General features: G+C 41.7%; 1 protein-coding gene across 1 annotated transcript in view; it reads right to left on the bottom strand.

Annotated features, from left to right (window-relative positions):
- The window catches only part of enpep (glutamyl aminopeptidase), an 84366-nt gene that overhangs the window by 17881 nt on the left and 39859 nt on the right, over positions 1-26626 (bottom strand). The window contains exons 3-12 of the mRNA XM_073043055.1: positions 24385-24516; positions 22474-22594; positions 18943-19097; positions 17788-17901; positions 14892-15026; positions 11833-11898; positions 8719-8784; positions 8479-8630; positions 3408-3490; positions 675-802 (exon numbers count right to left, since the gene is read on the bottom strand). Coding sequence (XP_072899156.1) covers positions 675-802; positions 3408-3490; positions 8479-8630; positions 8719-8784; positions 11833-11898; positions 14892-15026; positions 17788-17901; positions 18943-19097; positions 22474-22594; positions 24385-24516 — 1152 coding nt within the window. The remainder of the gene's footprint in view (positions 1-674; positions 803-3407; positions 3491-8478; positions 8631-8718; positions 8785-11832; positions 11899-14891; positions 15027-17787; positions 17902-18942; positions 19098-22473; positions 22595-24384; positions 24517-26626) is intronic.

Genomic DNA, 26626 nt, shown 5'->3' on the forward strand with positions numbered 1-26626 from the left:
GTGCCTGGGGGGGCAGGAGGGGGGCTTTGGTGTTCCAATGTTTTCTGTGATTTACTCCGTTTTTCCCCCCTCTATTTTGTTGATGTCAGCAAAGAGCAAGAATCTCAGGTTATACCTTCTCCAATATTAAACTGAACCAATGAAGAGGACAGTGGACCAAGGGAGAAAAGGAAGGATTAGGAGAACCAGAGGAAGGCGATGGGCAAGTGAGAAGAGAGGTGCTGACAGGTAACTGGAAAAGGGAAAGGGAGGGCTGAAATTACTGGAAGTTAGAGAAATTGATGTTCATGCATCACATTAGGTGGATATGAGGAATATGAAGTATTGCTCTTCCATTCCGAGTTTGGTCTCATCGCGAGAGCGAGGAGGCCAAGGACAGGAATGTCGGAATGAGAATAGGAAGTCAGATTGAAATAAGTAGCCGCTGGGTGATCCTGTGGACAGAAGGCGGCGTTCGTTAAGAGTGTAATTTGTGAGTAATTCTGTTGATTATATGGGAGGAGTCCATTAACAATGCACCCCTTGGATGAGCAGGAAATTAGCGAGTGACTTGGCTGAGAATTGCTCTGAAATTTCTGTGACACTCTCACTTCACAGACAATCAGCTGCTACAAGTCTTGTTGCTTAGGCTTTGCAGGTTAAAATCAAAATAAGGACAATGCAATTATTCTTACTGTATGGTTGCTTATCAGTTTCTGGATAATGCTCTCCCAGGCCGAGTCTTCATACTGCACACGATAGAACCCAACATGCTTTGTGTTCACTTTCAAGATGTGGGTGGGCGAATTATTGGGAATTTTCACTGAGCATTTATGGAAAAAACATTGCAAACAAGCTATTGTTAAGAACATGACTATGAGGGCCAATATTATTTATAAAGTAAAAGTCTATTATTGAAAATACTTCTTGCATGCTCTATATTTTGTCAGCATTTCCTTGTCTTAAGCTGCTGAGGATTCATTTATTCTGAAGAGACATTAATGCAATTATTCTAACATTTTCCCCATTGCATCTTTTTAAAATTGTTTTTTTTTCTTCCCCCTCGTTATCTAATGGTTCCTGTAGACTTGTTTTCTCACCTTCCCAAATGACTGCATCAATCTTTAAAATATAGGCTAGGCACCCATTATCTGAAATCCCTAGATCTGAAACACTTCGAAATTGAAAATTCTTTTGAGTGCTGACATGACTTCCGCTTGGCTACCGATGACTAGTGGTGTTCAGCAGGGGTCAGTGTTGCAACCACGTCTTTTTTTTTGCCTTTTTTATTTGGATGACAGAAGTGATAGCTTCGTGGCCAAGTTTGCGGACGATATGAAGATAGGTGTAGGGACAGGTAGTGCTGAGGAAGCAGGGAGGCTGGACAGATTACGAAAACGGGCGTAAGAAGTGGAGGGAAATGTATGGTCATGCACTTTTAATAGCAGAAATAAAACCATAGACTATTTTCTAAATGGAGAAAAAAAATTCAAAAATATGAGGTGCAGAAGGACTTGGGAGTCCTTGTACAGGATTCCCTAAAGATTAATTTGCAGCTTGAGTCAGAGGCGAGGAAGGAAATTGCAATGTTAGCATTCATTTCGAGGAGGACCAGGATGTAATGCTGAAGCTTTATAAGGCATTGGTGAAGCCTCACTTGGAGCATTGTGAGTAGTTATAGGCCCCGTATCTAAGAATGAATATGCTGATATTGGAGAGGGTGCAAAGGAGGTTTGCGAGAATGATTCCAAGAATGACAGGCTTATCATATGTGGAGCAATTGACAGCTCTGGGCCAGTACTTGCTGGAATTTAGAAGAATGAAGGGGGATCTCATTAAAACCTATCGAATATTGAGAGGCCTAGGTAGAGTGGATATGGAGAGTATGCTTCCTATAGTAGTTGAGTTTAGGACCAGAGGGCACAGCCTCAGAATAGGAGGGCATCCATTTAAAATGGAAATGAGGAAAAATTTATTTAGCCAGAAGGTGGTGAATCTGTAGAATTTGTTGCCACAGGTGGCTGTGGAGGTCAAATCATTGGGTGTATTTAATGCTGGGGTTGTTAAGTTCTTGGTTAGTCAAGGCACATAAGATTTCAGGGAAAAGTCAGGAGAATGGGGCTGAGAGGGGAATGGATGAGCCATGGTGATTTGGTGGAGCAGACTCGATAGGCTGAAAGGCTTAATTCTATGTCTTGTGGTCTAAAATCAGAATACTGGAAGGACTCGGGGGTCAAGCAGCATTTGAGGCAAAAGTTGTAAGCTGAGGTTTTAGATTGAGACCGTGCATGATGACTAGGATGGAAGAGAATAAAATATTGCTTTAAATATCAAAGATTAGCTTTATTTGTCACATGTATATTAAAAGCATCGCTAGTGTTGATGTCCAACACACTCAGGATGTGCAAGATTGTCTGTAGGAGGGAAGGGTGGGAAGGAGGCAGAGAATGATATGTGGAACCAGATGGGAAGGAGCCGATAGGCCAATGAAACCAGGTGGGGAAGTGGGAGAAGCAGAATGGGGAAAGTAAACAGAGCAGGAAGGACACTAAGTGGACAGGCACGTGCACGTGTGAGAAGAACATCAGGGGTCTCGGTTCTCTGAAATTGGACAATTCTACGTTCACACCACTGGGTTGCAAGTGGATTAAGAGATATTCTTCCAAATTGGAATTTGACCTCTCAATAGGAATGGAGAAGGTAAACAAATTAGGCAAAGTAGAAAGAAAGTTAAAATGACATGCAGCCATAAAGTCTGAGATGGCAACTTTGGACAGTGCATGTGCTCTACAAAACTATTGAGAAATGCTGAAAGCTGTCTAGAAATGGTGTTCAATAGTGATGAAGGCCTTGAAGATTAACATTACTCTCAAAGTATTACAGACACATAAATATACCGGTATTGAATCCTACCAAGTTCCCCAAATTAGTCAAATGATATTCCAGATGAAGGGCAAGAAGATCTGTAATGATCTGAGTTTCATCCTATTCAGCTTCCATTGTCTGTGCAGGATTTCACAATTTACAGAGATTACCGATAGAAATTATTTCTTCCGGTGAACTTTGGGACATCATCTCAGATAATTTTCATTTAAATAGACCGATACAAGATAACCATGTTCTGTGTGAGGGCTGAGAACTGAAATCATCTCATGCACTGATCTAATGCATTAATGGTCAGGTTTTGAGTTTGCACTTACAGTAGAGGGTTCTGTTTGCTATGACTCTGGGCTGGCAGTATGTTTAGAGTTGCTGGGAGAGAATTTCATTTTCCCACCTATTGAGGATGGGTGTACTTTGTAGAGCCACCTGACAATTATTCCAAACTATCATCTGCAGGTTCAGTTTTTCTTTCAAACTTTCCACCATTTGAAATTTTATCAGAAGCCCACAACCCAGAATCCGACCCTTGTACATCTCATTCCTACCTGTTGCACTTGACATGTTGAACAGTAAAGTGTCATTTACTCCTCCAAGTGTATGCCACTGAATGGGAATGTTCCACTTGTATCTAAAATTGAAAGAAAATCATATAATGACAAGATGCATGGTCTAAAGTTTTCTCTTTTGTTCTTCCAGGTTTCCATTACCCAGCAACCCGCTCCATTCTTTCTCATTCCGTTACAAGCTACAATATGTACACAGCAGATACTACTTTACCGGCTCTTCATTCAGCTTCAGAGTACCCAGACATCGGCAATACAAACAAGAAGCTGTTTATCGATTACATCTTAGCAATTGACTCCATCAACACCTCACTAAAATCCAACAAGCCTCAAAACCTGGTCCTTTAACACTTGATCTGCAACTAAATTCTGGCTTTCTCATCAGGTGACCACAGTCAATATAGATCAGGGACATCTCCTTCTCACTGCAATCAGCAATCACCTCAGGGACGCGTGCTGAGCCCGCTTCTCTACAAGCATGACTCTGTGGCTGGGTACAACTCAAGTGCCACCTATAAATCTGGCGATGGTGCCTCTTTTGTTGGCGGAATCTCAGATGGTGCCAAGGAGGTGTACAGGAGTGAGACAGACCAGCTGGTTAAGTGGCATTCCAATAACAACACCAGCAAGACCAGGGAATTGATTGTGGACTTCAGAAAGGGGAAGCTGGGAGAACACATCAAGGGGTCAACAGTGAAAAGAGTGAACAGTTTCAAGTACCTAGGCATCACCATCTCGGAGGATCTATCCTGGGCTCAAAGCAATCATGAAAGCAGCATGCCAGTTGCAAGTAGCTCCTTGGGAGTTTGAGGAAGATTTCATTTGTCCCCAAAGACAATTTTTACAGATGTATGGTGGAGAGTATTCTGACTGATTGCATCACTGCCCGTGCAGAGGCTTTAATGCGCAGGAATAAAAGAGGCCGTGGAATGTCGTTTTCTGTCAGCTTACCTTATTATTCTCTTTTTGCACTATTTTATTTATTTTTAATTTATAGGAAGTTTTTAAATGTCTTTCACTGTATTCCTGCCATAAAACAATAAATTTCACTTCCTATACCAGTGATAATAAACCAGATTCTATGTCCGAGATAAAAACGAGATTTTCAAAGAAACAGCAAATCCAAATGGGATTGAGAGCAACTGTATGCACAGGCAGGAAGAGATCAGAGATCCACAAGGCATCTTATATACATCATGGGCACCTACCTTATTCCCAATCCTCTGCTTCAGCAGGCATCCTAAATCTCTCAAAACCAGGGAGAAAAATTCATGGCGACGAAGTGAAACACTTGGTTAAATTTCACTTCTCAGAGACCCAAGTCTGTGTGAACTGGTCACACTGTGAACTAACACAGAAGGACTGTATTGTACAACAGAAAGCCTTCTGAAGATGAAAGTTAGTACTATCCCCTTTGTTAATATTCTTTTACCACTGACTAATGCACCAAAGTAGACTGTGGTCCAGTGGTTGGGGACCACTGATTTAGGGTTTGAGGGTCAATAGTTGTATTAAGACTAGTTTCAACATCTGCCAGGTAGGTGGTGTGTTTGAGAAAGCCCACACACCCTTTACCAGCTGCTATCAATCCTGCCTTATTTTTGCCAGAATGTGCAAAATGTCAAGATGGGCAAGTGGACTTGGCCCGGCGGCCACCTGAAGTCAACAATCTAGCATTTTACTTGTGCAAACTCCACTGTAAAGTACACAGTTTGGTTGCCATTTTAGCATTACGATTTTGTGCTTATTTGTCCAAGATGGTGGCAGAATAGGCTCCTGGATGAACAGTATGTCACAAAATTTAGTGCCAAACATGTGGAGATCATGCAGCAACTGGAGCAAGGCAACTCCGCAACTAGATAGATGTGGATAAACCAGGTGAATCTGCATTCTAAATCTATACACAAGCATTACTGTGGCTGTGTGCAAGATTGCAATCTGCAGGTTATGCCTGAAATCGACAACTCTGCACAGACACGGGTGCTCTGCTGCAGCTGTTCCCAACCTGGGGTCCGCTGGGCCCTCAGTTACTGGCAAGGCTCCACTGTATAAAAGCAGTTGGGAACCCCGGGTCTATTGTGAAGTAGTTCCCATGACACAAGACCTGAAACAAACCGAATTAGCTGTCAAGAGATTTGGATGATTTTCATTGTTTTGGGCGTACAAGTGTAAAGATTGCTTACTCAAAATTGATTGCATGAACTATTCCAAAGGCTGATTGCCAGGCAGATGACTGATGAAATAGGGGGCATCCTGTTTTATGGAGGGGACCAAACCCCGGTGTTAAAGACACTGGCCTTAAAGCCACACCACACCCACCCTTTCCAGTCCAAACAACAGGAAGTGCTGCACTGTACCGACGTGGGAGCAAAGAACAAGACTCAGCTCAGGGCCTGGTACAAGCATAGACTTCAATTCCCAGTATCAACCAGAAATTGCTACTGGGATGGCACTTCTGTCACTGAGGCAGCAAGATCGTAAAAGCATAATCATCTTCCAAGTTCTCTTACTCACACAGTATCTTCATAAATTCAGCCCATGATTGAATCTTATGGTCTTTTCCCTCAATTACATTCATGGTCAAGTTCCCAACTAGCCCATATTCTCTACTAGACCTCAAGAACTCTGCATTAGGTCAAGAAACAAAATGCCATTTTCCCAGTGAATTAAATAGATCAGCAACCATTTCAGGAATAAACTAACTATTCTGAACGAGTCAACAAGCACAAAAAACATTAACAAAGAGAAAAAGGGAGATGAATGGCACATACAGATAGGGTGACCGTCGGTGATCTCAGTACACGAAGACCGAGACAGACACCACAGAGGTTCTGGTGCAGGCAAGCATGAAGCAGGCATGAATATTTTTTAGAAGCATGGCTCTCTTCTGACAACTCCATAAACAAACATATCAAAATAGACGCCATCTATGAACCCCAAAGAACCAAAGAAACACGAGCCAGTAGAATTCAAAGGCCAACTGAAGGGTTAGCCAACCAGAATCGAGGCAAGTGAACGGGAGGGCCTCTATAAATGTGAGCACTCCTAGAGAGAAATACCAAGAACTACACCCTGAGGATGTCACATTGACTGATGAAACGTCTGCAAGCTAATTGCCAAGCTCGGTGAGTGCTGCAACATCAAACAGGTATTGTTTTTAGAGTATTAAATGAATATAACTTTAATGAGGCAAGCTGTAGGATGCACCAAAGCTACAGAATCCCAATGGATTTGAGGTCAACATTGATGAACGTCCATCTACATCATTCACGGTGCAAATTGTCCATGAAAAAGGTCAACTCACCATTTGAAACATAAAAATTCAATGGACTGTTCATTTTAATGAGAATAACAGCAAATTGAGCATGCAATAAACAAAGCAGAACTATATAGATGATTCTCATCTTTTCTCTAATAGGTGGTTCAGCCAGTTTTAAATTCTGTACATGGTTGATCAACAGGCCAAGATTAAAACAGCCACTTCACTGACAACGTCACTTTCGCACGGTCATAATCAACAGCAGAGAAAACGTAAAATAAAAACAAAGGTACCCCATGCAAGGCTTATTGAAAAAGTAAGGAAGCATGGGATCCAAGGGGACCTTGCTTTGTGGATCCAGAACTGGCTTGCCCACAGAAGGCAAAGAGTGGTTGTAGATGGGTCATATTCTGCACAGAGGTCAGTGACCAGTGGTGTGCCTCAGGGATCTGTTCTGGGACTCTGTGGTTTTTACAAATGACCTGGATGAGGAAGTGGATGGATGGGTTAGCAAATTTGCTGACGACACAAAGGTTGGGAGTGTTGTGGATAGTGTGGAGGGCTGTCAGATGTTACAGCGGGACATCGATAAGATGCAAAACTGGGCTGAGAAGTGGCAGATGGAGTTCAACTCTGAGAAGTGGCAGATGGAGTTCAACTCTGAGAAGTGAGAGGTGGTTCATTTTGGTAGGTCAAATATGATGGCAGAATATAGTATTAATGTAAGACTCTTGGCAATGTGGAGGATCAGAGGGATTTTGGGATCTGAGTCCATAGTGAAGGAGAGTTCTTTGATCATAATAACTGAATAAGGTGAATTAAGTGTTGCATTCTATCTTCAGAAATACCTCCAAGATCATCAGTTTAAAAATGCTGTGCAGGTTTAACTGTGTGGTAAAGAAGGCATATGGTGCGTTGGCCTTCATCAACTGTGGGATTGAGTTTAAGAGCCAAGAGGTAATGTTACAGCTGTACAGGACCTTGGTGAGATTCCATTTGGAGTACTGTGCTAATTTCTGGTCACCTCACTACAGGAAGGATGTGGAAACTATAGAGAGGGTGCAGGGAAGATTTACAAGGATGTTGCCTGGATTGGGGAACATGCCTATGAGAATAGGTGGAGTAAACTTGGCCTTTTCTCCTTGGAGTGATGGAGCTTGAGCAGTAACCTGATAGAGGTGTATAAGATGATGAGAGGCATTGATCGTGTGGATAGTCAGAGACTTTTTCCCAGGGCTGAAATGGCTAGCATGAGAGGGCACAGTTTTAAGGTGCTTGGAAGTAGGTACAGAGGAGCTGTCAGGGGTAAGATTTTTTACCCAGGGAGTGGTGAGTCTGTGGAATGGGCTGCTGGCGGTGCTGGTGGAGGCGGATACGATAGGTCTTTTCAGAGACTCCTAGACAGGTACATGGAGCTCAGGAAAATAGAGGGCTATGGGTAACCCTAGGTAATTTCTAAAGCAAGTAAATGTTCAGCACAGCATTGTGGGCCGAAGGGCCTGTATTGTGCTGTAGGCTTTCTATGTTCTAAAAAAATGCTGAAAGCATGCTGCAGGTCAGGCAGCATCTGTGAAAAGAGAAAGGAAAATAAGTCTAAGATTTAAAACCAAATGTCAGATCTGGGGGGGAAAAAAGAGAAAAGCAAATTACTTTCAGTATGAAGTATGTTCCTGTTGATTTTCATTATGTTAATGACACTAATATACATTTGAAAGGCAGTGAGAATAAAATATAAAATGTTGTAGTCAAAATAGTTAAAGCAAATATGTTTTAAATTATGGAAAGTCATCTTACTTCAGGATTGAAGGAGGCTCCATTGGATTTGCCTTTGGGTCCAACAGGAAACGTTTCTGCGAGACTACACCATCTGAAGTAACGTTCAGCACGGGGAAGCCCATTTGTCGTGTCCATGTATCCATCACTTCTTTCACTGGTTTACCACTGACCTGAGAACAAAAATGAAGTTAGCTCTATTTGGTGCAATGGGCACATGAAGAAACAAAACCCAAAACGAGGGACTCGAAGCTCACCTACCTGAGCCAAGGCTTCCCAGAAGTCATCCGTTTTTGCATTTTTAAACTGATGATCATGGAGGTATTTCTGAAGATAGAATGCAACACTTAATTCACCTTATTCGGTTATTATGATCAAAGAACTCTTCTTCACTATGGAAAATACTATTTATTTTTTTGGTTCCTTCATCTTCAAAAACATTGGCCACCCAAATACCAGCAAATGAGGAGACCTTTGCCAAGGACACATGAATAACCCTTGTCTACTTCTACTGCTGCTTTTTAGCATGCAGCTGGTCATAGTCCACTGCAGCAATGGAAAGATACCATTTGGCCTAACTCATCTATTCTAACACCGCCCGCACGCACACACAACTAGTCCTATCTGGCTAATAAGCATCTAAACCCCTTCTATCCATGCACTTACCAATAATCATTTGAACGTTGCTACTGTATCTGCTTCAACCATTTTCTCTGGCAGATCATTCCATACATATCACCCTGTGCATGAAGCATGAAGGGGTGTCCCTCAAGACACTCAAATCTTTCACCTCTCACTTCAGAACCATGTCCTGTAGTTTTATGTCCTCCTTCTTGGGAAAATGACTATGTGCGTTCACACAATTTAGACCCCTCATGATTTTAGATACCTCTATAAAGTCCTAGCTTTTCCAATGTCTCCCTATAATTCAGTCCTGGCAACATCTTGACTGCACTCTCTCCAGTTTAATGATGTCTTCAATACAAATGGGCATCCAAAACCGTACACAATACCCCAAGTGCAATCTCACCAATGCTTTTTTTAAACAAAGTGTAGGTGCTCCCAAAGAGAGCAAGACCGGTAATGAGGACTTGCTACTTGAAAACCTGCACAATCTTTTAACAGGAGATAGAAAAGACATGTCAAAAGGGCAATGTTACAATAGTCATGGAGTACTTCAATATGCAGGCAGATTTGGAAACTTAGATTGCTGCTAGATCCCAGAAGAATTTGTAGAATGCCTACAAGATGGCTTTTTAAAAGAGCATCTTATGGTTAAGCCAGCTAGAGGCACTCTATTCAGGACTGGGTGTTGCGTGATGAACTGGAATTGATTAGGCAACCCAAGATAACGGAACCCTTAAGAGACAGTGAGCATAATATGACAGAATTCGTCCTGCAATTTGAGAAGGAGAAGCTAAAGTCAGATGTATCAGTATTACAGTGTAGTAAAAGAAAATACACTGGAACTTAGAAGGATGAGAGGGGATCTGATTGAAACATATAAGATTATTAAGGGATTGGACACGCTGGAGGCAGGAAGCATGTTCCTGCTGATGAGTGAGTCCAGAACTAGAGGCCACAGTTTAAGCATAAGGGGTAGGCCATTTAGAACTGAGATGCGGAAAAACTTTTTCACCCAGAGAGTGGTGGATATGTGGAATGCTCTGCCCCAGAAGGCAGTGGAGGCCAAGTCTCTGGATGCATTCAAGAGAGAATTAGATAGAGCTCTTATAGATAGCATGGTCAAGGGATATGGGGAGAGGGCAGGAACAGGGTACTGATTGTGTATGATCAGCCATGATCACAGTGAATGGCGGTGCTGGCTAGAAGGGCCGAACGGCCTACTCCTGCACCTACTGTCTATTGTCTATTGAATTACAGAGGCATGAGTGAGGAGCTGGCCAAAGTTGAGTGCAAGGGGACACTTGCAGACATGACAGCAGAACAGCAATGGCTGGAGTTTCTGGGACTAATTTGGAAGGTACAGGTTAGATACATCCCAAAGATGAAGTAGTATTCTAAAGGCAGGATGATACAACCATGGATGACAAGCAAAGTCTACGACAACATAAAAGCAAAAGAGAAGACATTATAATACTGCAAAAATTAGTGGGAAGTTAGAGGATTTGGAAGCTTTTAAAAACCAATAGAAGGCGACTAAACAAAAAATCCAAGTTATGTACTTGGATTTTCAGAAGGCCTTTGACAAGGGGCTGTACATGAGGTTGCTTAATAAGGTAAGAGTCCATGGTATTACAGGAAAGAAATCTACATGGATTGAGGATTGGCAGGAGACAAAGAATGAGAATAAAGGGAGCCTTTTCCATCTGGCTGCCAGTACCTAATTGTGTTCTGTTAGTGTCAGTGCTGGTTCTACAACTCTTTACCTTGTATGGCAATGCAAGAAGGAATTGATGGTCAAGTCTGTGGATGATATGAAAATAGCTGGAGGGACAGGTAGTGTTGAGGAAGCAGGGACTCTGCAGAAGGATTTGGGCAGATTAGGAGAAAGGACAAATGGATTATGGTGTTGGGAGGTGTATGCCCACGTACTTTGGTAGAAGGAATAAGAGTGTAAATAATTTTCTGAATGGGGAGGATTAAAAAATCCAAGGTGCAAAGGGACTTGGAGACATTGTGTAGGATTCCCTGAACATTACTCTGCAGCTTGAGTTGGTGGTGAGGAAAGAACATGCAATGTTTGCATTCATTTCCAAGACCAAGAATATAAAAGTATATAATGCTGAGGCTTTATAAGGCACTGGCAAAGTGTCACGGAGTACTGTGAGCAGGTTAGGGCCCCTCATCTTAGAAAGGATGTGCCGGTATTGGAGAGTGTTCAGAAGAGGTTCATGAGAGTGATTCTGGGAACGAGAGGTTACCATATGAGGAGCGCTTTTTGGCTTCTGGCCTGTGCTCACTGAAATTTAGAAGAATGGGGGGGGGGTGGTATCTCATTGAAATCTATTGATTGTTGAAAGGCCTAGATAGATTGGATATGGAGGGGATGTTTGCTATAGAGGAGGAGTCTAGGACCAGAAGGCACAGCCTCAGAATAGAGCAATATCCATCCAAGAGGCATTTCTTTAACCAGAGTGGTGAACCTACGTGATTCATGGCCACAGGAGGCTGTGGACGTCAGGTCAGCGGGTGTACTTAAGGTGGAGGTTGAAAGGTTCTTGGGGGGGGGGCGAGGGGTGGAAGGCAGGAGAATGAGTTTGAGTGGGAAAAATGGATCAGCCATGATTAAATAACTGAGCAAATTCAATGGGCCCCATTCTTCTCCTGTGTCTTATGGTCATAAGGTCTTAGGGATGATGCAATGCCTACTTATTTATAAAAAATTTTAAAAACAACAAAAAAATCTTGTACCTGGCATCCCTCCTGAAAATGGTCCGGAGTTATCCAGTCACGCAACATCCGTAGAATTGAGGCACCCTGCAAGAGGAAGCAGAAAATATGTATATGTATATGTATGTATGTGTATGTTCCTGACATCTTGCCCAAAATACAGAGGAACCCATGCTTGTATTGGTAACATCTTGATTTCTCAATACATTTACTAGGGGAGAATGTAGCATAATTCTAGCAAGTCCTATCTAGTTTTCATTGTATAGGAATGAAAATTGGGTAAACTTTATAAACTGAAAGAGAAAAGTTTGAAGTCAGCCAGTCAAACAGTATCTGTGGAAAGAGAAACCAAACTACCAATTCAAGTATGTGACTCTTTTGAGTGATTTGTTATGCCAGATTACCACTAATGCCATGAAGAAAATTAACCAATAGGATGTTAGTACTAATGCTATTCCAGAAACCTTAAACAAATTACAAATCAAGGCATGCATTTCCAGCCTATTCAGCCTCTCTTTACAATTCAAGCCCTCTCGTCTGGAAAACATTCCTGTGATTCCTTCCTGCAGCCTTTTCATCTTAATGGCATCCTTCTTGCAGTTGGGCAGATACAATACTCCAAAAGTACTCTCACCAAGGAATTGTACAGTTGTAACAAGACCTCGCTCTTGAACTCAGTGTCTTGACTGATGAGGGCAGCCATGCAGGCCGTGTTCTTCACCACCCTGTTCATCAGTGTCTCCACGTCCAGGTTCTGTGCCAGCACCCCTAGGTCTCGTTATGATACAGGCCCCAGGACCCTGCCATTCACTGTACAACTCCTGCTTTGGTTTAACTTGCCAAAGTGCTACACATATTGATCTGAATTAAATTCCACCTGCCATTCTTTGAATCTCAGTTGCCCCAGGTCAGATCTTAGATAACCCTCATCACTGTAAACTATGCCATCAATTTTGGTGTCATCTGCAGACTTAATAACCGTGCTAACTATATTCTTATTCAAGTCACTTATATGGAAGATAAGCATGAGCAGACCCAGCATTCAACCCCATAGCCCACTACTGGTCACTGACCTCCAATTTCAAAAACAACCCTCCACTAACACCCTTTGACTCCTTCCAGAAAGCCAATTTTGTATACAGTTGGCTAGCTCACTTTGAATCTCATGCATTCTAACCTTCTGGACTAGCTAACCATGCAGGATATGGTCAACAGCCTTGCTAAAGATCCTGCAGGAATGTCCACTGCCCCTGTCCTTGTCAATCCTCCTAGCCATCTCTTCAAAAAGGTTCAGGCAAGTTTGTGAGGCATGGTTTCACATGCACAAAGCTATGCTGACCATTCTTAATTAGTCCTCGCTTCTCAAATGCTGGTGGATCCTGTCTCTCACAATCCTTTCCAGTAACTTTCCCACTAATGCTGCTAGGTTCAGCGGCCTGTCATTCCCTCACTTAAATGAAAGGACATTAGCCACCCTGCAATCTTCTATTACCTCACCCACAGCTATAGATGGTGCAAATCTCTTTGCCAGATATCAAAGATAATTAATTCCCTCGCTTCCCACAAATTCCCAGATGCACTTGGGAATCCAGGGGTTAATATGCTTTCAGACCACTATCACCAACACGTTTGTAATGTAGATATGCTCCAAGACACCACTTTTCATTTCTTTTAATTCCTTAACTTTCATGACTTCCTTCACAATATATACACAGATGAGAAAGATTCATTTAAAAAGACCTTGTCCATCTTCTGTGGGTCCACAGATCAATGACTACATTGATGGTTAACAGAACCTATTCCCTCTTCTGTTACCCTTTTGCTCTTAAGACACCTGTTGAATCTCTTCAGATTCTCCTTTACCTTTGCTGTCAAGACCATCTCTTGACCTTTTTAAATAGCTAGGAAATTCATGGAAATAATAATTACCTGAAATACAAATGGGAGAATTTTTTGTCACCATATCCATTAATTTGATGCTTTACATGCATATCATTTAAAAATACTACAAAGCTAACATTATGTGAAAGCAGGGACTATGGAGTTGTTAGTGCTCCAATAATGCCCTCCTATTTCTTAGTAATACATCAAAAGTACATATATACCACCTTAAGATTAATTTTCTTACAGGCATTCAAAGTACAAAGAAACAGCCAATTAAAAACTACACATAAAGCAATGTGCAAAAGACAAACTGTGCAAATACAAAATGAAAAGCAAAATAATGCTAGATAAATAAGTAATAAATAACACCGAGAAGGCGAGTTGTAGTGTTCTTGAAAGCGAGTCCATAGATTGTGGAATCAGCTTAGTGTTGGGGTGAGTGAAGTTATCTACTCTGATTCAGGAGCCCGATGGTTGAGGGGTAGTAACTGTTTCTCAACCTGGTGGTGTGGGACCTGAGGCTTCTGTAGCTCTTTCCTGATGGCAGCAGCGTGGCCTGTGTGGTGGGGCCCCTGATAATGGATGCTGCTTTCCTGCGACAGAGCTTCATCTCTATCACCTGACTTTCGCAGTCTGCCAATATCGAAGACAAGATGAGGAGAAATCTACTCCAATCAGAGAACTAAATGCATGAACATTGAGATCTGCCATATACTCATACTCCTTGAAATCAGCCTGTCTGCAATGATCTGATCTGGCAGCTGAAGACCCAAGCTCTTTGGGTAACCTTTTTGTCATTTATTAGAAAATCTCTTCATGTGGCTCAGCATCAATTTATTGTTTGATCAGGAGCCAGTGAAGCCTCTTTTTTGCTTCTTTGAAGGTGCAGAACAATGAATGTTGCTTGTTTAAAATGGCAAGTCAGCTCAGTAGAGCCAATGAATAAATTCACGGTTTGAACGGTGCTTGAAGTGTCGCTGTACTACATCACTGTGAAGAATATTAATTTGTTGCACATTTTAAATGGAGTCATCAAAATAGAACAGTTCTAATTCGTTAATAAGACCTTGCAATCGCCACTCAACAGCATCTTCTAAATCATTCAGTAATTGAAAATACATTAAAAAACAGGCACACTTCTGAATGCCTCACAAAACCATGCAAGAGCCTGAAGAGTAATTAACGGCAGCTCTTACCTTGCTATACGAAATGCCATCAAAGACAGAGGTAATTTCTGCTGGGGTTGACACATCAACAATGATTGGATGGGATGATAACAAAGCATCTTCACCCATTACAGGCAAAACATCATCTATGAGAATCTGATCCAACTGTGAAAGATAGTGTCAGGGATGTCATTGATCAAAGTCAATCATTTGCAAGTTACTTTATCAGAGAATTACAGAAATACACAGCACAGAATTTCACTTATTGTGCCCATGCCAACAATTGCACTTTAAGATTGTATTAAATGATGCCCATAACTTACCAGCATGTTAACTTTGATGAACAGCAATCAGAATTTAAATAACAATAGTAGCTTTACTGATATAAAAATTAAATTCCTGATTTTCAATTCAATGAACGTATCTATTACTTTATAAAAAGTGGGTAAATGTTTAGTTCTGTTGCTTAATAACTTCTCACCATTCAAGCTGGTAACGTTTAAAGACCATCATCATTGAAGATAATTCCAAAGATGGTTGATGATGGTAGTTCTCTGATCTTGGCAATTTACTATTTGAGGAGACATCATCAGTGTGCTGTCGATTGTGGTGTCCTCTGAATGCTTGGCCTTTATATACTTTTCAATTAGCTGAATGAAAACGCACAAAGTTCATCACACAGCCATTCAGCGGCGAGATTTCTGCCCCACAACACAATCGACTTTCCAAAGTGAAGTCCAATTATTGATTGAAAAATCAGTGGATTGAAAAATTATATGAAAGCCAAGCATTCAGAGGGCACTCCACAATCAGCAGGACACTGGCGATGTCTCCTCGCATGGTGCGTAACCTTTGCAAGTACATTGCCAAGATCGGAGAACAACTCCACCCAGTGTACCAGTATGCCTCAGCTAAGTTTTAGTTGGACTAATCCATTACTTCACCCTTTGGGGGAAAAAAATTAAAAGTTCAACTAATTTGCTTCATACAGCAATTACTCCTTTTTCCAAAGATAAGCCTTATTCACAAAATTTGCAAATATACGGCACAGTGGCCAGTCTCAGTACAACCCAAATGGTTTCATTAGTATTCCATCAATTTTCCTTTACATTTTTGAGCAGAAAATTCTGAGGGGTTTTTACATTGTTTCTTGTCCCTTATTTTACCATACAGACATGGCCAAAATTGTGCTTTTGCCTTGTTTTGCCTTTGTGATAGCTGTATTGAGGTTCAGTATGTCCTAAGAATGAACTTCTGGACCTTGGAATATGCTGGTCCTCACTATCTGGTTTGGGACAAGTCCTTGCTCTGGAAAGACACTGTTCATACTCTTCCCATAGCAGATGACATTTAACTCTATTTATGGCAATGGCCAAAGGAATGACAGTGTGTTACTCAGCTGCCCAGAATGAACCTTGCCACTGCATTCCCTTCCAGGTCTCCTTGATAAACGGATATTCCAGAGATAGATAGATGACAGTATCATTCCTTTCAAAGTCACCTTGAAGATAGTGTGTGGTAATGCTGAGCCCCTGGCTGTGCACTATAAATGAAAAAGACAGAGCAGGACCTTCTCACCACCAACCGAGCAAGTTATTACTGCTTCTTGGAAGTTCTGGTGAGGAGGCATGGGGCCAAATACTTCAACTGGGGCAGTGCACTGGTGCATCCTGACTGAATGGAGTATGTATGTATGTTCTCCCTGTGACCAAATAGGATATCTGGTTTCCTCACATATTCCAAATTCATGCAGGTTGCTGGACACCATAGACAAGAGGTACAATCCTAGAGGTTGGGGGTGATGAGAATGTGAGGAGAATCAAATATGGGATTAATGCTGATAGCGAGGACTCAATGGGCCAAATTGACTATATGACAATGAGATGATTTTACCCTTCTGCTTGGGGAAAAGAACAGCAGGATTCATGATCATTTTCTGTAGGGGTTGTGGACACTTTACTGGCTAATCCAAGTGTGGTTAAATGTGCATAGCACAGACCAAATCAGACTACTTTCCACAGTATCACAGCCAGGCCCATCCTGCACAACACCAGTTCCAGGCAGAAACTCACCATGTAGCAATACTTCATGCTTGTGTGTGCATTGTCCATGCATGGACAGCCACACAAAGCTATTACCAAGACAAAGAACATGTCAGATACTGTCATGGCATGCATCCGACTGCCCCAGGGTTTAGACACTCTGATTCTCTGGGGTATAAAAAGCTGGCACCATCCCTTTAAAGATTCTGACCAATTGGCAGCCATGTTTTGCTGCCGAGATTTGGATATTGAACGAGCACCTGGACTCAGGTTCGGCACTCAGTCCTCGGCTCAGCTTCGGTTCAGTATACAATTGTGTTTAGAATTTCTGACTCATTTGGATTCTCATCTGGTCTCATCAGGTTCTCATCTACCATCTAGTCAGGAACCCCGTTCCCATCTCAGTCTCGAAATTGTGTCTCGATTCCACTCCAGCAGTTCAGTCCTTACCATAGGACTCATCATAGGATCCATTCTTTTGGTTTTTTCTGGAGATCTGTGCATCACATCTCCACAGACACAATTCACTGCCAATCTTTACTGAAACATTGTTCGGGTGAATGCTAGAGCTCAGGATCAGAATACAGGTCACACCAATGCAATGTGCTGATGACAACGTTCTTTCTACAATCCAGAGGGAGCATCCCATCTCCTGCCTCACTCAAATGAATTCTATGAGCTTTAAATTTCCTGTCCAATGACCATGTTGGACTTTCTTCATGGTCCTCTAGCTGAAAGGGTGCTTTGTTGTACAAACACAACTTTAACCAGATTCACACATCATTGATTTCCCCACTAAAACAGCGGAATCAGAAATGTTCAGAACACATTAGGCATATATCCCACAATGTGATTTCACAATGGCTGTGAGAAAATTAACTTACCATTAACCAATCAGCTTGAGCTTTATGTACTCCAATATACTCAAAGAAACTAGCAAATCCTTCATTCAGCCACAAATCATCCCACCAGTTCATAGTGACGAGATTGCCAAACCACTGCAGATATAAATACACACTTAACATATCAATGAGTTTCATTTCAATACATTCGGCTTCAGCAAAATTTAAAAGAGAAAAAAAAATAATCACAAAATTAACAACTCGTAAGTCGTAAACAACTACATCACAGTTTGAATCTCATTGTGTCTCTGATGGCTTTCATGATTTTGGATGCAGAAAACAATGTATTCATTGTTTATGTAACAGATATAAATATATAAACATTGGTCAATACTACTTTACATAGTGTGAACTTGACTGAACCATTATTATTTCTTAGCTTTTTTTAAGACTGTTAGATAAGCATGATTAAATAAAAATCATTAAAACAAGATGAGGATTTAGATAAGCAACTTTTCAGAACTTCCTCAAGAACAAATAATCTATGATCAAGTCACCTTATGATTTATGCTATATTCAAGACCTTTCCATTCCTCATACAATCCTTCCATTTAACAGAGCCAAGACTGCATTTGTTAATTTCAGTGGAATCATTCTACTGTGTGCACTTCATTCATATGTTATGCCTTTGGTGTGGGGCTGGTCAGCAAATTACTAATTGTATCTGATTAATGATTGTTCTGTTACTCAGCTTGTTTGTGCTTTCCATATTACATGCTCAGATCATCAGCTTCAATAAAATGCTTAAACATCTCAATCTCAGCAATTTTCTGTATCAACCATCTTCAAACGTTTAAGATTATCTCTACCTTAAACTTTGCTGTTCGAAGAATACTTAGTTCCCTCAGTTTTTCGTCTGTTAACTGACCTATGCTTTAAATTTCTCTGAAATGATGGCAGAGCCCTTTTGCTTTAAGAATAGTGACTAACTTTGGAGATGCTGTTCATAATCAGTGGGAATACAACAACTCCAGACTCACCACTAAATAGGTGAGACAAAACACTTTAGTGAAGGCAGAGAAAACACTTATGAAGCATGAGCCTTAAAAGAGATTTGAATATCAGTGGTTGATTATAAATTCATAACATGCAAAAACTGAACATTCTTGGAAAAAGAAATTTGCATTACTACCATACCTGATGAACAAGCTCATGGGCCACGACTGCGGCAACCCGTTGCTTATTGGATGAGGATGATTCTTTATCATCATACAGCAGGTTCGTTTCTCGGTAGGTGATCAGGCCCCAGTTTTCCATTGCACCTGTCCCAAAGTCAGGGATAGCAATCATATCTGCAAGATAGGAGGGAGTGTCAAAAATATGTACGTGGAACAAAAATGCATGAACTATATTCATTTCAATTTAGGAATGCAAAATGCACATCAATATATGTGAAAGTGCTCAAAATAAACCAAATGCACAAATGGATTCCTGGACTTTGGAGCTACTATCAACTGCGAGTAGCAATATTTTGCTGTGTTCAGCTGATCGGTGATTGTGAGAAATGGAGAGGTGTTCTGCATACATTCTCAATGTCAGAGAATGGTACCACTACACCCACAAACATTCTTAAAATAACCCCCTTGTTTGAGGGGTAAAGTGTACATTATTAATCCATAACCTGTTGGGGCAGCTATAGTGTGGGTGACCAGAGTTAGAGTGAGAGGCTTTGGCAAGAACATGCAGAGGCTCTGAGTTCCTAGCAAGTATTATTTTCCCCTCTTTGTTTGTCTTTGGTGCATAGCTAGTGCGTTGAGAATGGATCCAGAGTTAGTGAATGTCCTTTGTGTGATACGTGGGAGCTCCAAGAGACCTCCAGCTCCCTGGTAGCCACAAAGTGCATTGACCCGCAGCTTCTTAGCTAGTGTATTAAGGAACCGGAGCAGCAGCTCGATGACCTTCGGCTCATACAGGAGAACGAGGAGGTGATAGATAGGAGTTACAAGGAGGTGGTCATCTCCAAATTGCAGGACGCAGGTAACTGGGCGACTAGCAGAAGGGAATAGACAGCCAGTGCAGAGTGACCCCTATGGCTGTTGTCCTCAATGACAAGTGTACCTCTTTGGATAATGTTGGGGTGGTGGGTGAAATAACCTATTAGCTACAGCAGGCACCCAGTCTGGCTTTATGGCTCAGGATGGAAGGGGAGAAGAAGAGGACTGCTGAAGTGATAGGGGATTCCATAGTTAGAAGACAGACAGGAGATGTAAAAGACACACCAGTGTGGCATGTTGCCTCCTAGGTGCCAGGGATGTCAGAGATGGGACTCACAGTGTTCTGGGGCAGGGGGTGAATAGCTGAAAGTCATGGTGCATATTAGTACCAACGACATAGGTAGGAAGAGGGATGAGGTCCTGAAGATGAATATAGGGAGAGGTGAAAAGCTGAAGTTCTAGCCTGTCCCACAGACCAGTGAGGATAATTTTGCAGATGAATGGGTGGCTGAGGAATTGATGCAGTGAACAGGTTCCAGATTTCTGTATCAATGGGATCTCTTCTGCGAAAAGAATGACCTGTACAAAAAGGACAGAGTACAGCTGAACTCGGGGGTGGGGGGGGGGGGGAGGGGGTTCCATCATCCCTGCCCGCAGGTTTGCCAGAGCTGTTTGGGAGGGTTTACACTAATATGGCAGGGGGTTAGAAACCAGAGTGATAGGGCTGAGGATGGGGAAGTTGGTATACAAGTAGACATGGTGTGTAGTGAGACTGTGAGGAAGGACAGGCAGATGATAGGGCTGAGGACAGTTAGTATACAAGTAGGCACAGTGTGTAGTGAGACTGTGAGGAAGGACAGGTAGATGATAGGGCAAAATTGCAGTCAACAGGAAGTGTAGTGTGGGCGGGGGGAAATCAGAAAGGGTGACAAAAACAGCACGGAAGGTGTTACATTTGAATGCACACAATAGATGGAAAATGATACTGTAGACGACTCTGTAGCACAAGTCGACACCGACAGATATGGCATTGCGAGCTGAGTCGTGGCTGAAAGATCATAGCTGTGAGCTTAACGTCCAAGAATACACATTGTACAGAAAAGACAACCTGGGAGGCAGTGGGGGTGCAGTGGCTCTTTGGGTTAAATAAAAATAAAATGCTTAGCAAGAGGAGGCATAGGATTGGAAGATGTAGGCTCCTTATAGGTAGAGTTAGGGAACTGCAAAGGTAAAAAGACCCTGATGGGAATTACATTTAGGTCTTTGTAGGATGGCCAGGATGTGGGGCACAAATTACATTAGAAGATAATAAGGGCAATGTTATGATAGTCATGGGGGATTTCAATATGCAGGAAGATCGGGAAAGATCAGCTTGGTGCTGGATCTAAAGGGAAGGAATTTGTAGAAGGCCGATGAGTTGTTTTTTTTGTTGTTTTTTTTTTTAAGAGCAGCTTGCGGTTGAGCCCACTAGGGAAACAGGCAATTTTGAATGTGTAATGAACCAAATTTTATTACCGAGCCTGAGGTACAAGCCCTTTGGAGGTAGTGATCATAATTTACCCTGTAGTTTCAGCAGAAGCTAAAGCCAGATGTCACAGTGAATCAGAGGCATGAGAGAGGAGCTGGCCGAAGTTGACTGGGACACTAGCAGAACAGCAATGGCTGGAGGAGCTGGAAGAAAATTGGAAGGCACAAGACTGATGCATCTTGAAGGTGTAGTATTGAACAGGATGATAATTGTAAAGGAAGGCATATAATAGAGCATTAATTAGCGGGAAGCTAGAGATTTGGAAAGCAAATATAAAAAGCCACGAGGAGAGAAAAGATTAAATATGAAGGGAAACTAGACAATAATATAACAGAGGATAGAAAAAGCTTTTTCAGATAGCTAAAGAGTAAAAGAGATGCAGTAGTGTAAATTGGACCACTGGAAAATGCTGCTGTAGGAGGTAGTAATCCTGCATTTTCTCTTTTATTCCCCCATATCTCTTTCCTCTTGGCTTTGAAGGCTGATATTCCAGAGAACCAAGTATTCTGTACTCCATAAATGAATGGCCATCTGATGTCTATCACAGGGTCAAATCTGTAATATACAGTACATGAATGATAAAATGAAAAGATGTCAAGTAAGTTTCCTGATGCTTGATTACTTTGGAATTCTTTGAGCTGGACAGTACACTAAATCATAACTTTACTTTTTTTTAAAAAAAGTGATCATGATAATCCTGATGTGATTGTTTTTTACTCCCAGCACAATAAAGTAGCTCCCATCTCCTATATGGAAGACGCAGGGCTTAGATCCTCTCAAGAACAGGACTGGAGCTCCATTCTAGAACTCTGCATTCACCTGACACTGGTGCTAACATCAATTCAATGTTTTGATATTTCAGTCATGTCCACCCATGAAAGCCACCCACTATTAACAACTAGGTACACGTCTAACTAGCTCGCGTGTTTGCAGGCAGCATCAGAGCAGTCTGTATGATTAGTAGTTACTTTGTGTATGTTTCTAGCATTCCATAATATCCTTCAATGGAAGAATATTAAAACCAAATACCCTTCTAACAGCAGTAAGAGGGATGGATTTTAAGAGACCTGAAAGGTAATTAGATTTGATTGCAATAGTTCACTCATCCAAGACTTCGGATATAAAATGTATTTTCATGTTTTTTACTCATTTTCATTGTCATGCTGTAATTATATAACAAAACAGTCAAAATTACACTAACATTACCTAGTTTAGGAAGAGAATAACTAATGTTAAAATACGTTTCAAAGTAGTCAAAGATTGTCTTCATGGTATCTGCTGCAAAGACGGCTGTATGGTTCTGTTGAGGCTGGACGTATATTCTAAGCTGAAAAATGTAAAACAGTGGAATTAAATAAATACAGTATTACAGAATTCAGTTTATTCTGAAAGAAAATCTTCTATCATTTATTACAGATTTGCTTTTAAATTTCATCTACCTTTTCCCCCTTCTCCTGAATCTTCCTATTGAGATGTCAGCTCACAATTGCTAGACACTTTCAGAAATTCCACCCATTTGTTCCACTTCACAAATAGGCTGTTGAACTGAGTTCAGGAAGATTATTCTACCATGGGATCAGCAATGTTTGATCCCAACACTGATCGGTACCAATATATATGTAGGAATCTCAGCAGATTATCTTACAAGCATTATTGCTGTTTCTATCATCCCAATTATGCAAGTTTGCTTCAACTGTAGATCAAACTCGTAGCCTTTAATCTGTATGACTGAGCTCTGCCGATGTTTAGCAAGTCATTAGGTAGACCAATAAAGTTGATTACTGAGCACGGGGCCCCCCAGGGCTGTGTGCTCAGTCCACTGCTGTTCACTCTGCTGACCCATGACTGTACTGCAACACACAGCTCGAAACGCATCATCAAGTTCGCCGATGACATGACTGTGGTGGGTCTCATCAGCAAGAACGACGAGTCAGCTTACAAGAGGAGGTGCAGCAGCTAACGGACTGGTGCAGAGCCAACAACCTGTTTCTTAATGTGAACAAAACAAAAGAGATGGTTGTTGATTTCAGGAGGACACAGAGCGACCACTCCCCACTTAATATCGACGGCTCCTCGGTAGAGATCGTAAACGGCATCAAATTTCTTGGTGTTCACCTGACGGAGAATCTCACCTGGTCCCTCAACACCAGGCCATAGCAAAGAAAGCCCAACAGCGTCTCTACTTTTTGCAAAGGCTGAGGAAAATCCATCTCCCACCCCCCATCCTCATCACATTCTACAGGGGTTGTATTGAGAACATCCTGAGCAGCTGCATCACTGCCTGGTTCGGAAATTGCACCAACTCAGATCGCAAGACCCTGCAGCGGATAGTGAGGTCAGCTGAGAAGATCATCGGGGTCTCTCTTCCTGCCATCATGGACATTTACACTACACACTGCATCCGCAAAGGAAACAGCATTATGAAGGACCCCATGCATCCCTCGTACAATCTCTTCTCCCTCCTGCCGTCTGGGAAAAGGCTCCGAAGCATTCGGGCTCTCACGACCAGACTATGTAACAGTTTCTTCCCCCAAGTTATCAGACTCCTCAATACCCAGAGCCTGGACTGACACCTTGCCCTATTTATTATTTATTGTAATGCCGGTACTGTTTTTGTGCACTATATGCAGTCCTGTGTAGGTCTGTAGTCTAGTGTAGTTTTCTCTGTTTTTTTTTTAATGTAGTTCAGTCTAGTTTTTGTACTGTGTCATGTAACACCATGGTCCTGAAAAACTTTGTCTCATTTTTACTATGTACTGTACCAGCAGTTATGGTTGAAATGACAATAAAAATGACTTTACTTGATCTCTTAGCACCAAGTCTGCTTGGGCACCATTACCCATAACACCAGGCACCAGCAATTTAGCAATGGGAATTATTTAAACCTTATGCATCCAATATGAACATGCATAGTCAACATTACTTCTAATTGCAGTTATTGCAGCTTTAACACAAGACTAGTCATGATTATTTTTTATTTTCTGCTTTGCAGCAACAATGATATTAAACCAACAAGCAGTGGGGGGGGGGGGACTACAAAGATCATACTTTCTTTGCAAAGCAATAAACATTCTGGAATAAAAATGTACTTGAGTCCCAAGATATTAAATTACTCACAGGGATACCGCTTGATGACCTTCTTTCCATGTAAGTAAATTGATGAACAGCAAAACAAACCAGGTAAGTACTCATCTTAACAGATTTTTGAAATGTTGTTTTTTTTTTGCCTTCGCCAACATCTTCCTCTTTCTGTAAGATTAAAGGTTAATGAAACCAGTTTCTATTGTACCATCAACACGTGGCTGAAATATATCTTTACATGCTTTATTGTGCTTTATATATCTAATTAGACAATAAGACATAGCAGTTGAAATAGGCCATTTGGCCGATTGAGTTTGCTCCACCATTTATTTTCCCCATTGTCAACCACAATTCTCCTTTCTTTTATTCTATAACTTAATTCTTTCTACCACTTTGCATCACCATATGATTCCCTACACTCTACTCCACCTTCTGTGCCCATTCTCCTTGTATGTGCAAGACCTTTACAGACTCTGCTTCCTCAACACTACTTGCCCCTCCTAGTTTTGTATTGTCTGCAGACATGGTCACAAGGCCATCAATTCCATCATCCAGATCATTGGCTGATGGTCAGAGGACAAAACGTGGAAATAACAGGGCCCATTTTCAATTGGCTGTTGATGACTAGCAGTGCATCAGTATTTTGCCCACTGCTTTTTACATTTTATGTCAATCTTTTGTCCATGCTGGTATCTTTCCTGTAATACCACAAGCTCTCATCTTGTTAGGAGCCTCATCTGTGGCAACTTGTCAAAGGGCCTTCAGAAAATCCAAGTAAGCAACATTCACTGTCTCTCCTTTGTCTATTCCACCTGTTGTTTCCTCAAAGAATTCCAATAGATTTGTCAGGCAAGATTTCGCCTTAAGGAAACCATGCTGACCTTGGCTATTTTATCATGCACCTCCAAGTACTCTGAAACTTCATCCTTAATAATGGGCTCTAACATCTTGCCTTCCTCTCTACTAACTGAACCTGCAAAATCAACTTTGGGACATCTTACACTAGGATTTCCAAATGTTTTGCATCTTTGAATTCTGAATATTCTCCCCATTTAGAAAATAGTCTATTCCTTCTACCAAAGTGCACGGTCATACATTCCCTTACACTGTGTTCTGTTGGCAATCCTTCGCCCATTCTCCAAACCTGTACAAGTCATCACAGACTCCGTTTCAACACTCCCTGCCCCTACACCTATTATTTCTGAATCGTCCACAAACTTGCCCACCGAGCCATCAGTTCTGTTACCCAGATAATTAACAGCATTATGTGAAAAGTAGCGGACTTTTGGATTAGAACGTAAAACTCACAGCCTAATCTTCCCTATGCTTGCTTGTATTTCTATTTAATCTACAGTATATATCCACAATTGTTCCATGAATTCTCAGTAATAGAATAGATGCTTCTATATTTTTCTGGAAGTTTCAGCTTTCCTACAGTAGGTGTCATGCACTTTAAATAGAGTCACTGAGCACAACAGGCCCTTTGGCCCATTTAGGCCTGGTTGAACCATTTAAACTGCCTAGTTCCAATGACCTACACCCGAACCAATCTATACCCCTCCCACCCACGTACCTATCCAAATTTCAGTTAAACGTTTAATCAAATCCCAAATCTACCACTTTCACCAGTAGCTCGTTCCACGCTCAGACCACCCTCTGAGTGAAAGAGGTTCCCCCTCTCACATTCTCCTTAAAACATTTCACCTTTCACCCTTAACCCATAGGCTCTAGTTCTAGTCTCTCCCAATCAGTGGAAAAAGCCTGCTTACATTTACCCCATCTATACCCCTCATAATATTGTATACCTCTATCAAGTCTCCCCTCATTTTCTGACGTTCCAGGGAATAAAGACCTGAGCCACTCAAACATTCCCTATAACTCAGATCCTCAAGTCCTGGCAACATCCTTGTACACACAAGAGATTTTTCAGATCGGGAAATCCAGAGAAATACAAAATGCTGGAAGAATTCAGCAGGTCAGGCAGCTTCCATAGAAATGAATAGTTGATGTTTTGAAGCGAGACCTTTCATCGGGACTGGAAAGGAATGGGATAGATAGTGGATGATGAATGGGAAAGGAGGCAATGGGGTGGGGAAGGAGTACAAGCTAGAAGGTGATGGGCGAAGGCAGGTGGGTGGGGGGGGAGTAAAGTAAGAAGCTGGGGGGTGATAGGTAGAAAATGTAAAGGGCTGGAGATGAAAGAATCTGACAGGAAAGTAGAGTGGACCATGGGAGAAAGGGAAGGAGGAGGAGCACCAGGGAAGGTGATAGGCAGTTG

This window comes from Hemitrygon akajei, chromosome 4, assembly GCF_048418815.1.
Source record: "Hemitrygon akajei chromosome 4, sHemAka1.3, whole genome shotgun sequence".
Lineage (NCBI taxonomy): Eukaryota > Metazoa > Chordata > Chondrichthyes > Myliobatiformes > Dasyatidae > Hemitrygon > Hemitrygon akajei.